Here is a 15094-nt window from a genome sequence, read left to right as displayed (position 1 = left end):
AGTAAAGGTTTGGCATCTCTGCTCTTAACAATCTGGGTTTTGGAATAAGATTTGAATTTTCTTAACAGAAAGAATTTCAATCTGGTGGTGGTGGTTTTTGTTTAGTCGCTAAGTCGTGTCTGACTCTTTCAACGCCATGAACTGCAGCACATCAGTCTTCCCCGTCCTTCATTATTTCTCTGAGTTTGCTCAAACTCACGTCCATTGAGTTAGTGATGCCATCCAACCATCTCATTCTCTGTCGTCTCATTCTCTTGGCCTCAACCTTTCCCAGCATCACGGATCTTTGCATCAGGGGGCCAAAGTATTGGAACTTCACCTTAGCACCAATCCTTCCAATGAATATTCAGGGTTGATGTCCTTTAGGATCGTCTGGTTTTGTCTCCTAATTATAAATAAAAATTTTTAGATATGTACTTCCTGTTTATGTCCTGTGACTCATTTGCCAGGGTGAACACCTTTGCATAAATGTTGATAAACTGAGAGGCTGCTTCTGATGAGCACACTAATTATAAATTCAAAAAGCAAGACTCGGGAGCATTTGTTTGGAAAAATTGTAACTTTCTATACAAGTCAGAAAATAGATTTACAAAAATGTGTTTAACCGTTATGACTGATTTCTGAGCTATAGTTTTGCCAAAGGACTTAGATTTCAAAGAAAAACTGTTGTTGGTGTGTGAGAGTGTATATCTGTTCTTTATTTTCCAGTTGCTATTATAATATATCCAGAAAATACTGGAGGTTGTTAGCTGGTCAAACTACTTATAAATAAGTTTTTTTCTTTAAAGGATTGTGAATAACACTTTAGAGAACATGATGTGTGCCCTTCCTTGCCCCATTTTCTGTTTTATCAACATGTCTAAGCTTGGAATATGAAGAAACAGCCATGGCCTTGTAGTGTCCCAATGCCACATTTCCAAATTACCAACACCGTTAACAAGATGGATGATATTAACAGCTTTAGGTTTGCTCTGTAAAATAAATTTGTTGTTGTTGTTGAATAGGTGGCAGTATAACAGCACTTACAGCACCCATTGTTTTATTGAAAGTCTGATGTCGGGGAAACAGAATTGAGAGTTCATTCAGATACTAGAACATTAGAAATAAGCTTAATAACTCTTGAAGGGAGACCACTTAGGAGCATGTTCGGCCCCTAATGAAATGCTTTGGTGCATAGGAAGAAACAATATAGGGTGAAATATTCAATATAGGGTGAAATATTAAGACCACCAGCCTGGTCTCGGTGACAGCAGCCATGAGCAGGAACCTGCTAGACTCTTGGCAGGTGGAGAGCAAAGATGTGGCTGGGCAGCTGATTGGCTGCAGTGTGTGAGGGACTCATGAAATCTTCAAGTGCCTTCAAGCAGATGGTAGTAAAACCCTTAGACTTGGTCTCTCCAAGAGAAGACTAATGTTTCTATTTCTCTCTACATATAAAAGCATTCATGACTCTACTCATGATTTCATTAGAAATTCCTTGTACTCTCATCTTACCCAACAGCAACAAAGAAATCAGGTCCTGCATTGCACAACTGGGTTATACTAAAAAAATATGTATGTTTAGAGCTCCTCTGTTACCATAGTAGTTGAGATGCATTTTCTCTGCTAGGGCAAAGGTGGTGGAATACATCCCCCAGAGTCATCAGTCAGGCTTCGGCAGTGCCTGTTTCCAAGAGGAGTTGGAGCAAACCTTGGTGGCCGAACCTTCTGCACCTTTTGTCAAAGAAAGCATTTTTACATAAGCTGATTTCCGCTAGAGGCTATAATGAGATCCCTCCCAGAATTGAAGGAATATTGTTAATCCTTCCATATGGTGTGCACACTTAGGCTAAATTACCTCAGTCTGGAAGCCCCAGCAGACATTTTCCTTGTAATCAAATATAATAAAACCCAGAAATGAGTGTCTCCAGTTGAACAGTGAATTTCATATTATGCAATAAGTGCAAGTGGAGACCGATAACTCATTGAATGCATATGAAGAATTGGAGAGTGAGGGAGGAGAGGGGAGAGAAGCAGAGAATAGCATTCTTGCTTTGGGTCAACCACATGATCTTTTGCATGTTTCTATATCACTACATAAATGCATTTCTTTCAGGTGAACAAATTTATTGTTTTATAATTAGTCTAATAGCCTGTTGGATTCATATGCAAACATCGGTATATAACCAGACTTACACTTAGGACATGTTAAATGTCTTTTAACTAGGAAACTGTGATGAGCAAGGTACTAATTTTAACTACTACTTTGAATTGAATGTTTCTTCTCAATTACCTAGATTGGCTCTTTGGGGGTTCTCACTGAAAGAATCCTGCTAGTGAAATTTCTCTCTTTTTTTTTTGGCCTGCCTCCCACCCCATCCCACCCCCATTCCACCTCTCTAGATCATCACAGAGAGTAGCACTGACATTTATACACTACCATGTGTAAAATAGCTAGCTAGTGAGAAGCTGCTGTATAGCACAGGGGCTCAGCTTGATGGTTGCTGCTAGTGAAATGTTGACTTCTTTCCACATTTAGAAATGCTCCCTGATGTTTGGTTTTTTAGGCAAGGTCTTGAGTTATTCTCCATATGAGTTCCATGAACATTCTGTTCTTTACTTCTCTCATCAAATGGCCAGTATTTCCAAGTGGTGTCATGCTGAAAGCTACCTTCATGATGATCCATACCCAGTGAAGAGAGGCTCTTGTTGTGGGTTCTCATGATGATGTGATTTGCAAAAGCAACTGGGAAAGGGAAGAAGCAAACCAAGGGCCAGAAATAATGCCTGAAAAGGTGACATTTATGCCTTGCTGAATGTCAAGAAGAGGAAGTGGGAACCACAGTGGGAATCCACAGGCACTCATCTTTTGCTATTCATTTTATCTCTACCAGAGTTTCTTCACCTCCAAAGTCAGAATAATGCCAGCTTCCACGAAATTATGTAATAATGATGCTGAAGAATTTTAGTTTGAAAATAATGTCCTTCAGAGTAGACATGGTTCTATAAAAGTTTGTTAGAAAAGTTTTTAAGTATCCAGTCCGTAGACCATCCAACACAATCTTGGGACTCTGAAGAACTGCTGGTTAAGCTGAGTCTCATAGCTGTCCTCTTGGACAATAGCTGCCACTTTTCAATATAGTTCAGACCAAGCATCTTAGTGTTCTTTCTATCTCACTGTGGATCTGGTTTATTAACCTACTTTATTGCTAAGCCATTGACTGTTACTCTCTGACCAGTGGAAATCCACTGTGCTTTGGCCACTGATGAGTCCCTGGCAGTCATGTCCGCTTCTTTCTCTGGTAGGGGGGAGAGCCAGCGTTGAGACTGTGTTGGTGATCAGGAGTCTGTGACAGTTCTTCATTAACTGAAAGGAAAAATACCAGTTAATACTTCAGAGGCAGCTGAGTGCCGCTGGTCATTCACAGCTCCTAAGGTGTAATTGGCCAGCACGTCTATCCTGGTGGTTACAGAAGTCACAGCCATCACAGCAACTACTACTGCAGGATCTCTCCTTTGCTTCTCAACCTCTCCCAAAAGAAATGTAAATGCTTATTTCTAAAGGATGGTCATGGTTAGACAGGGCAAATTACCACTGTAATAAAAGTCGTTATGTGTTAAGTATATTTTATATTCAGTAGATTAAATGTTGATTAAATGTATTAAGACTTCCACATTCAATAAACATTTATTAAGCCTGTCTAATGTAAGGCCTAGGGATATGGAAATGAGTAAGAGAGGGTTTCTGTCCTGCTCCTCCCCACCAAAAATGTGTTTCAGCATTTAGTCTTTAGACAAGTCATATTTGTCTCCTCTTTACCTTTTGGTACCTTTGACTGAAAACTGAGATGCCAATTTTCACTTAATCCTTTAAAATATAACTTCACTTGAAGCTACTGAAATATTAAAACTTATCAGTGACATAATTACAAATTGGTGTCATTGTCTAATCCCCAGTTTCCTCCCTCTGTAGCATTTGACATGAGCTCCCTACCCGTGACCCCCACCCAATCGTGGTCCTCCCCTTGGCTTTTATTATGTAGCATCCTTCTGTGTATCCTTATCTGCTCTGGCACTTTCACCCATTACCTCTCTTGCAATAATAAACTTGATCTTTAGCCCTGAAATCCTGACAGTTATCCTTTGAGATCTTCCTGATACATCAAAAAATACAGCCTTCTTTCTGACTACCACCAACATGCATAACAGAAACTATTGTTACTCTTAAAAGTTTATTTTCAGAATTATAATTAATCAAATTATCAAAGCCAGAGACAGGAGTTTATATAATCTCATAGGAGATAATGCATGTTTATAGCATTGAACCTGAAAATATTCTTTTAGGCCCACATGTCAAATCCTAGCAATTTATTCCTTGCCAGGCACTTTATATGCCATGTACCCCAGGACATGAGCACTCTCTCTGACTTTCCGTGATTCCACACTGCTTGTCATCTTAGTCGAGAGAGGGTACATTTACACTGGAGGCTATCAGGTCTTAGGTTACACAAGCCTCAAGTTTTAACAGCTAATGTTTGTTGGTCACTTTGGTGCCAAACACTGTGAAAAGACCTTTGTGGGTCTTATTTAATTCTTATGTTGTAGTCACTTACTCTTAATTTACAGGTGAACAAATGAAAGTATAGAAAAATCAAAATGAGGCAGTTTGCCCAAGATCATAGAAACTGATGGATTTAGGATTTGATCCCAGGCAGTCTTGACTCCAGAGCCCATACTCTCAGCCACTCAGTTTCACTGCCTTTCCAAATAGATTATTGCTAGTTCAAAGTTCAGATAGCCCATGCCTTAGGTTATAGACTCATTGCAATATGAGTGATTTCTTCCCTCATTCTTCATTACCAAAGATGCTTTGAATGAGGAGCCAGGATACAAATTGTAGAACTGAGAATAGGTGATCTGAATAGTAACACTGAATGAAGAGAACTAGAAGCATGGAAAACTAGTGGGGAGAGACCAAAAGGAAACCCATCATTCCTCAATGAGCTATCTATCCTGTAAACCAAGTGTCTGTGTCAGGCTCAATGAAGAGAGCAAGAGAAATAGCTCGTAATACTGAAAGAGCTTGTAATTTGGCCATTGTTTCATTTTAATGGAACTTTTAGGAGAGCATAGAGAGATTAGACAGGTGAGAATTGGCAAGTGGCCCTGAGAACATCAGAGTTTGTAATTGAAGATTATTGTGCACGCAATGACATTGTCTCTGTTGGGCCACAGGTGAAGAAAGGTAATCTCCTTGATTCAGAGATAAATCTTCATGCTGAGGAATCACCATCATCAATAATTACCCTGTTAAAGACATTGGCCCATCCCCTCAAGATTTTTGTAAAATTCTTGCCTTTAAATTCTCCCACCATTGGCTCTCATGTTGGTGATGAGCTTATTTGCCTGGGCTGAAAGTATTCATTCAGCAGATACCCACTGAACACCTACTCTGTGTTCAATACTCCAGGGGTAGTATTTTAGCTGAGAGGGCTATTTCTGGAGCCAGATACCCTGTCTCTACCATTTTCTAAGTGACCGACCTTGGGCAATTTACTTAATTTTAAGTAAAATTTTTAGAATTTATTTTTAAGTAAAGGTAATTTTGTCTTGAAGTTTAATATGGCTACTGGCTTCCCAGGTGGCACTGGTGGTAAAGAACCCGCCTGCCAATGCAGGAGATATAAGAGACATGGGTTCGATCCCTGGGTCAGGAAGATCCCCTGGGGGAGGATATGACAGCCCACTCCAGTATTTTTAGCACACGCAGGTATATTTTAATGATAGTTATTATAATGACACAAACACTCTCTTCTGAGAATTCATATTAATAAATCAGCAGGGGTCATAATGACTGAACGTTGTTCAGAAAAGGGACTGTTAAAAACCTTACGTGTATTACCTCACTTAATCCCCACAGCAACCCTACAGCTACATCCTGCTATTAATTCTATTTTACAAGTGAAGAAACGGAAGCTTCAAGAGGTTAGGTAGTATGCCACTTAATTGGACATGTATCCTAAGTCACGTTGCTGCTGCTGCTGCTGCTGCTGCTGCTGCTAAGTCGCTTCAGTCATGTCCGATTCTGTGCGACCCCATAGATGGCAGCCCACTAAGCTCCCCCGTCCCTGGGATTCTCCAGGCAAGAATACTGGAGTGGGTTGCCATTTCCTTCTCCAGTGCATGAAAGTGAAAAGTGAAAGTGAAGTCACTCAGTCGTATCTGACTCTTAGTGACCCCATGGACTGCAGCCTTAGTTGTGTCCAACTCTGTGTGACCCCATGGACTGTAGCCCACCAGGCTTCTCTATCCACAGAATTCTCTAGGCAATAATACTGGAGTGGGTTGCCATGCCTTCCTCCAGGGGATCTTCTTCCTGCCATTGAACCAGTTTCTCTTATGTCTCCTACATTGGCAGGTGGGTTCTTTATCACTAGCACCATGAGACAGTGAATGTAAATGGATTATTTCATGGAAAGGCAATGCCAAAGAATGCCCAAACTACCACACAATTGCACTCATCTCACATGCTAGTAAAGTAATGCTCAAAATTCTCCAAGCCAGGCTTCAGCAATATGTGAACTGTGAAATTCCAGATGTTCAAGCTGGTTTTAGAAATGGCAGAGGAACCAGAGATCAAGTTGCCAACATTCACTGGACCATCAAAAAAGTGAGAGTTCCAGAAAAACATCTGTTTCTGCTTTATTGACTATGCCAAAGCCTTTGACTGTGTGGATCACAATCAACTGTGGAAAATTCTGAAAGAGATGGGAATACCAGACCACTTGACCTGCCTCTTGAGGAACCTGCATGCAGGTCAAAAGACAACAGTTAGAACTGGACATGGAACAATAGACTGGTTCCAAATAGGAAAAGGAGTACATCAAGGCTGTATATTGTCACCCTGCTTATTTAACTTATATGCAGAGTACATCATGAGAAACGCTGGGCTGGAGGAAGCACAAGCTGGAATCAAGACTGCCAGGAGAAATATCAAAAACCTCAGATATGCAGATGACACCACTCTTTTAGCAGAAAGGGAAGAAGAACTAAAAAGCCTCTTGATGAAAGTGAAAGAGGAGAGTGAAAAAGTTGGCTTAAAACTCAACATTCAGAAAATGAAGATCATGGCATTCGGTCCCATCACTTCATGGCAAATAGATGGGGAAACAGTGGCTGACTATTTTTCTGGGCTCCAAAATCACTTCAAATGGTGACTGCAGCCATGAAATTAAAAGACATTTACTCCTTTAATGGAAAGTTATGACCAACCTAGATAGCATATTAAAAAGCAGAGATATTACTTTGTCAACAAAGGTCTGTCTAATCAAGGCTATGATTTTACCAGTAGTCATGTATGGATGTGAGAGTTGGACTATAAAGAACGCTGAGTGCAGAAGAATTGATGCTTTTGAACTGTGGTGTTGGAGAAGATTCTTGAGATTCCCTTGGACTGCAAGGAGATCCAACCAGTCCATCCTAAAGGAAATCAGTCCTGGGTGTTCATTGGAAAGACTGATGTTGAAGCTGAAACTCCAATATTTTGGCCACCTGATGTGAAGAGCTAACTCATTTGAAAAGACCCTGATGGTGGGAAAGATTGAAGGCAGGAGGAGAAGGGGACGACAGATGATAAGATGGTTAGATGGCATCACTGACTCAATGGATATGAGTTTGGGTAAACTCCGGGAGTTGGTGATGGACAGGGAGGCCTGGCATGCTGCAGTTCATGGGGTCATAAAGAGTCAGACACGACTGAGTGACTGAACTGACTGACTGAGCACTCTAATCACTTTCTATAAAGATTGTTTGATATGTTAAGAGAGCTTTTACACAGTTGATTTAGTCATGCTTTGACAGACCAGTCAAGAATCACCGCTCCCTCAATGGAATCTTTGGACAAATGCATATGTTATGATCTATTGAAGATTAGAGTACATACTTAATAATTTTTCTTTAAAGCCCTCAATTTTAGCTATATTTTTCTTCAACTAATTGTTATCAAATATGTTTTGTTTTTAAATGCCCAACCTGTAAGATGAATTGCATATGTTAAAAAAAAAACAACAAGAAATGTTAGGTAGTGTGACCATTGTTACAGAGCTGAAGTTCAAACTCCCATTTGGTTTGACCCTTTCGCCTGAGATCTTAAAATTTTCACTCGGTTAACCCTTAACTTACTCTGATTTCTCTAAATCCTTTCTTTTTTTTCTATTGCTAACCACCAAAGCGTATATATATATGTTAGTCACTCAGTCATGTTGGACTCTTTGTGACCCCATGAACAGTAGCCCACCAGGCTCCTTTGTCCATGGGATTCTCCAAGCAAGAGTACTGGAGTGGGTTGCCATTTCCTTCTCCAAAAAGTTCAGTGAGAGATGCCTAGCCACACTGCACATTTTCAATACTTCAGTTACCTGTTTGAGAATGTCAATTGCTGAAGGTCAGAACCTGATCACTTTTCCTGACCTTATTTTACATCTAACTCCATACAAAACTTTCAGGCTTTCGAGAGACACAATTTGTTTTTTCATAGTGTCTGCTTTTGGCAATGTTGGTTATTTTAGCAAGCAATTTGTTTGTGATCAGGGTGATGGTATTTTGAGTGGCACTGAACGTAGCAGTTTAGAAATCTCAGGACTCGGGGAGGTAAGATCATCAAAACTTTCACCCGCGGAGAGGTGACATGTCCCTGGCAGAGGCTGATGAAGGGTTGGTGATGGAAAGTTCAAGAATCGGACCTCCACCTCAAGAGCTTACTCAAGGCAATGGAAACAGATTGAAGAGGGCAGGATGTTAGGGAATTTCCTTTCTTCCTTTGTGAAAAAAACTGATGTTCTCTACATACTAATTAAATTTTCATGCACTGTTACCTCCTAAGGCTTGAAATGTGGGATTAATGATTACGATACCTCCACATGCTTTCCATCACATCTTAAAATGCATCTCTTGCCTGATGGATGAGGATGTATGAGGCAGGCAAGATAAGTTTCTGTTTCAGGATGCAAAACTCTGGGGTTCTGTGAACACACTAGTTAATCTGTCAACATCCCTTTCTTCACAGGACAAAATAGGAATGATTACACTTGCCATAACCCTGGTTGCAAGATTGATGACATGACATTTGACCATCTGTTTATAGTTTTTAAGTGGGAGTTGCTAAATAGAGATTTAAACTGGTGATATTTTATTTGGGGCCAGGTGATCTCTTTTGCCCTCAAACTGGAGAGAAGATAAACAACTGCTTGCCCTTAGGAAAACAGTTATAGAAAGAACTATAATTTTAAAAGCTATATGTTCTCAGAGGTTTTTTTAAATAAGAAAGGGAAATTTGGAATTGGATTGGATCCACATAAAATGAAGGCATGCCTTGTCTAAGGTTGTCTGCTCACACTGGAAAATGTAATCAGGAATGACTCCAAAAAAGGATACGCAGATCCTAGATGGGAGCAGAGAGAAGCAAAGGAGGGTGAGAAGACGGACTTCAGATTTGTTTTTTGGTTAACACGACATCATCCAACTTAAGGAATATTACTGGTTTTTGTTGATTTTACTAAAATAGCTATTAACCTCTATATTAGTCTAACATTTGGGTACATTATTAATGCTTAGTCAATCAAACTACAATGCAGTTTCATTCTTTTCAGTTACAGCAGAATAAATAGTCTCAATCTGGGACCCAGCAGCCTGTGGCCCAACCACTTTAAGTGTCCTGAGGTTTCTTTTTTCTCCCCACCTTAAGACCACAGTTTCATAGTAAATTCACACCAAGCCATCAGATATCTATTAGAGCTTGATGTTTACCAGACACTCTGATAGCACAATGATGGCATGTTTCCTTAATAAAAGTTTAATGGCTGAGAAAGAAGTGTATGTGCACACACTCACAGGGACTTACACACACATTCACCCCTGCCAGGCAGACATAGCAGACCATGTAACACTGTGTAATGTTTGTGAATCTATTGGCCTGAGAGAGACAAGCAGTCATGTGTCCAAATTGCTGATTCACAGTTCATCTGTCTTTGGGGGGCTGCAGTGAAGTATCCCTGCATCAAGTCTTCAGAGCCCAGTGTACCATCCACACTGCTGGTGAGATCAAACTTGCCATGTTTACCCGTGAAGGTATCTTAAGAAGGCATTTATTGAGGAGTCCCTGCACACTCAAAAAATGTGTGATCCCAGGCCTCCCAGAAAGACAGATAGTCTATGGACTTGTTTCAGATGTGTGCCATGGGAAAGGACCTCTAACCCCTGCCCTGGGTGGCTTTCTCACTTACCCTCCATCAGCTTGATCCTGAAGTAGGCAATGAGAAGGAGCAGCAGCAAAGTCACAGGCAAGAAGATGCCAGAGAACAGGAACCAGCCTGGAAGCTCTCTCAGGAGCTCTGACAGCACAGGGCTCATTGCCAGTCACATAGATCCCCTACCCCGGGGGAGGTCAGCACTCCGGGTGAGGTCAGCTTCGCTTAGAGGCTACACTTGTTTTCTTCTGGGGTTCTGGCCTTTGCTCAGCATATCTTGGTGGAACTTTTTGTGGACTTTGCTCTATTTAAACAGCCCCATGAATTCTGAGAAGATTGCTGGCAGGTTACTCTGTAACTCAGTTACAAAGTATAGTGGAATTGAGAGTTGATTCTCCCAGGCCATTCCAGAGATGACTGTTTATTTGGTGAGGTTGAGAATGACACTAGGAGACCTAAATTTCTTTGTATTCAGTTTATATGATTTGAAAAGTACCTGACTTCAAGCAAACCTGTTTGTTATATATAGGTGTGTGTGTGTGTGTGTGTGTGTGTGTGTGTGTGTGTGTATGTTAGTTTGTTCAGTCATGTCCAACTCTTTGCAACCCCCTACACTGTAGCCTGCCAGGCTCTTCTGTCCATGGAATTCTCCAGGCAAGAATATTGAAGTGGGTTGCCATTTCCTTACACTACCAATATATTCCCAGATGTAGAAAAGAAGTTTTCCTACATTTTCTAAATTTCAGAGAAAAAAATCACCATGTTAATGTACCTGGGTCTAGAAAACCTGAAATTTCCTTCATACAGAGTTCTTTCCATTTGTAAAAACTCTTCCTAGTATGTCCTGCTCTGAATGCTTTTCCAAGCAGTACACTGGTTTATTCAGTTATTTGACAAATACTTAATTCTTCTATAACCCAACCTGTTGACTAGATGCCGGATGTATAAGAAAAAATCATGGTAGCTGCCCTCTGAGAGTGGAGATGGACACAGAAAGAGAGAATGGCCGCAAGACACGATGATGGAATGGATGGTAACCCGGTCCCTGGCCTTCTCCCCTTGCTGCATCAGTTTGTGCTTGCTGCTTTAGCAGCTGGCACCCTCCAGTCTTCTGCTCACACATTCCTGTGGCACTCCATTGGCAGTAGAAGGTGCCCCCTGAATGACAGTGATGTGGCTTATGTGGTAACTACCAAGTTTCTCAGAAAAGACTAAAAGGGCAAGGGTAGGAGACTGTGTTGACATTGGCTCATAAACTGAGTTGAGTTGCCATTCACTTAAGCTTTAGAGAAAAAAAATTGAAGATACTGATTTACTAAACTAAAAGCAACTAAAAAGTCATGTCTTTTAAAAAATAAATTTATTTATTTTAATTGGAGGCTAATTACTTTACAATATTGTATTGGTTTTGCCATACATCAACGTGAATCCACCACTGGTATGCATGTGTTCCCCATCCTGAACCCCCCTCCCACCTCCCTCCCTGTACCATCCCTCTGGGTCGTCTCAGTGCACCAGCCCCAAGCATCCTGTATCCTGCATCGAACCTGGACTGGTGATTCATTTCATATATGATATTATACATGTTTCAATGCCATTCTCCCATATCATCCCACCCTCGCCCTCTCCCACAGAGTCCAAAAGACTGTTCTATACATCTGTGTCTCTTTTGCTGTCTCGCATACAGGTTTATCATTACCATCTTTCTAAATTTCATATATATGTGTTAGTATACTGTATTGGTGTTTTTCTTTCTGGCTTACTTCACTCTGTATAATAGGCTCCAGTTTCATCCACCTCATTATAGTTTTGGCCACAGCAGTCAGAGCAGAAAAAGAAATAAAACTAATCCAAATTGGAAAAGAAGAAGTAAAACTCTCACTGTTTACAGATGACATGATCCTCTACATAGAAAACCCTAAAGACTCACCCGAAAATTACTAGAGCTAATCAATGACTATAGTAAAGTTGCAGGATATAAAATCAACACGCAGAAATCCCTTGCATTCCTATACACTAATAATGAGAAAATAGAAAGAGAAATTAAGGAAACAATTCCATTCACCACTGCAACGAAAAGAATAAAATACTTAGGAATATATCTACCTAAAGAAACAAAAGACCTATATATAGAAAACTATAAAACACTGGTGAAAGAAAGCAAAGAGGACACTAATAGGTGGAGAAATATACCATGTTCATGGATCAGATGAATTGATATAGTGAAAATGAGTATACTACCCAAAGCAATCTATAGATTCAATGCAATCCCTATCAAGCTACCAATGGTATTTTTCACAAGGCTAGAACAAATAATTTCACAATTTGTATGGAAATACAAAAAACCTCGAATAACCAAAGCAATCTTGAGAAAGAGGAATGGAACTGGAGGAATCAACCTGCCTGACTTCAGGCTCTACTACAAAGCCACAGTCATCAAGACAGTATGGTACTGGCACAAAGACAGAAATATAGATCAATGGAACAAAATAGAAAGCCCAGAGATAAATCCACACACCTATGGACACCTTATCTTTGACAAAGGAGGCAAGAATATACAATGGAGAAAAGTCACTTCTATAATGAAAAGTCTCCTAGAGGATGTGGAAAAATTGGGGAGGGAGATTGGTAGCCACTCCTTGGGTTGATTTCTCTTTTCATGTTCTAACCTTCCCCATGGCCACTTGGGGCCTGCCTCAGTGAGTGGCTGGCAGACTCTACCAAGGATATGCTGTTGTCACTGCCTCTGGAATTATTTCATCAAGGGTTTCACATGGCTATGCAGAGTCTGTGTCACAGCTGTGAAGTTTTTACCCTAATCTATAAAACAGTAGAATGGGGAGGGTCTCTGGATTGCTTAGCTGGATTCCTAAGCAGTAAACAGTAAATAGACTTCTGTCAAACCTATCCCTGAATATTTCATATTTTATTATAAAGGACATTGCTTTAAAAATTTTGATTCCTGGTTGTGGCTGGTATTAAAAGTTTTCTTCATCTATGAAAAATACCACGTCACTGGGAACTTTTAGAAGATTAGATATTAGGATTTGTTAAACATCCTTTAGAGCTTAAGAACTTTTTCAATAAAGGCTATTTTCCAAATTCACTCTGGTTGTTTGTGTTATGCTAAGTAGGTCTAGCAGATAGAAGGATGGAGATCGAAACACTGGTAATCAGCCTATTTGATTGACCAGAATCTGGAGTGGGGTTCAATAGAGTGTGCAATTTGCTACCATAATGAGAACAAATTCTTTACCTGTATTTCAATTCAAAAGAATTGAAAATTCTTTTCAACATGTGGTGGGAATAATCATTAATGTCATTGGAAGATGTATATCTGTGAAAATAGAGGGACATCTTACATTAGGGGTTAAATTCTCCTGTTATTTCCTTAGTAGTAAATGAGCCCATTGTTGATTTCCATGACAATTTAAGGCACAAGTGATTGCAGATGTTGATAGAAAATTTCTAGAGGATGACTTTTACATCCTATTATGTCCTTAGTGACAGATGGACAAAGCCTTTTTTAGATAGTTGTGACCTATTGAAGGTGATACCAAACCTACCAGGCCTCTGGCTTGAATTCTGCATTCATCTGAATAAGTGATAAAGGATGACTCATTTCAGCGACATGCCACAGGGCAGTGAAGGTTCTGAAGTTCATCAATGGAAGAGGCCAAAGTGCCATTGCTGATATCTGGAGAATCAAATTACATAGAACAGCAAAACCAATACAAAAAAAATTAAATACAAATGAAATGGACACACTTTAAATGAAGTGCTCTGATTTGATTATATGGGTGATGTTTTGCTAATGAAGCATCGCTCACTGTAAATGTAGTCACGACTACTTCAGTGTGAGTCTTTTGGGTTGGAAAACCTATAGCCTCTGCCCCTTGTTAACTGCTCTTCTGAACTTGGCTCATTAGTGCATGTCAATTAAACTAGTGTCACTTGGCACCAGTACAACAGTCAACACAAAATAAGGACTCTGAAATCATGTGGTAGTAGTAGGTTATAAGGTGTTCGTTCAGCAAAAAAGATAGACGCGGAAGTGACAATAAAGAATTTAAATTCTTTGTGAACTTTGAGACAAGGTCCATAGGACTTCATTTATTTATATTTCATGTAACTAATATTTATTGAGGGCTTAACATGTGCCTTGGAGGCACTATGAATATAACCATGGGTAAGACAAACTCCCTGTGCTTATACATTCCAGTGGGGTAGACAGACCATAAGCAATAGTAGGTAACAGTTATTGAACGTGTGAATTGTTCCAGAGAATAGTAGTTCCCTGTTCTATCTCTTTTTTTTACTTTTATTTTGTCTTTTTTTTTTTTTTTTTCCTTGGCTGCACTGCATGGCTTGTGGGATCTTAGTTTCCAGACGAGGGATTGAACCCAGGCCCCCTGCAGTGGAAGCCGAGAGTCCATTAGGACCACCAGGGAGTTCCCTCCCATGTTCTATCTCATTACAGTCTTATAACAATGCCTTTGAAGCAAGTATCAATTCTGTAAAGCTCATGAAACTTTCATAACTCATCAATGATCACACAGCTATGAAGTGGTAGGGTTGAAATTTGAACCCAGAACCCAAACATTTATCTGCTATACTCTACTGCCTCTCAACCTCCTAGAGATATAGAATCAAGTCATGATAAGCACTCTGCAGGAAAAAAAAAGAGAGAGAGAGAAGGCAGGACAAGGAGAGAAGAGAATAACTGGAAATTTTACTTTTAGGTGGTGGTCAGGGAAGGAGTACTAGCCTTCTAGAGCTACTGTAACAAAATCCTGCAGACTGGGTGGCTTAAATGACAGAAATTAATCTTTTCAGTTCTGAAGACTGGACATCCAAAACCAAGGTGCCAG

At 40.1% G+C, this 15094-nt stretch overlaps 1 protein-coding gene across 1 annotated transcript; it reads right to left on the bottom strand.

Moving 5' to 3' along the window:
- SMLR1 (small leucine rich protein 1) lies at window positions 1-10497 on the bottom strand. Its single transcript, XM_068984904.1, is given in 2 exon segments — window positions 1-3346; window positions 10260-10497. Coding segments are annotated over 2 exon segments (324 nt in total). The 3' UTR covers window positions 1-3260.
- Window positions 10498-15094: the final 4597 nt, after the last annotated feature.

This window comes from Capricornis sumatraensis, chromosome 13 (assembly GCF_032405125.1).
Source record: "Capricornis sumatraensis isolate serow.1 chromosome 13, serow.2, whole genome shotgun sequence".
Classification (NCBI taxonomy): domain Eukaryota; kingdom Metazoa; phylum Chordata; class Mammalia; order Artiodactyla; family Bovidae; genus Capricornis; species Capricornis sumatraensis.
The sequence above is the reverse complement of the archived record's forward strand: the minus strand, read 5'-3'. Positions and strand labels throughout refer to the sequence as shown.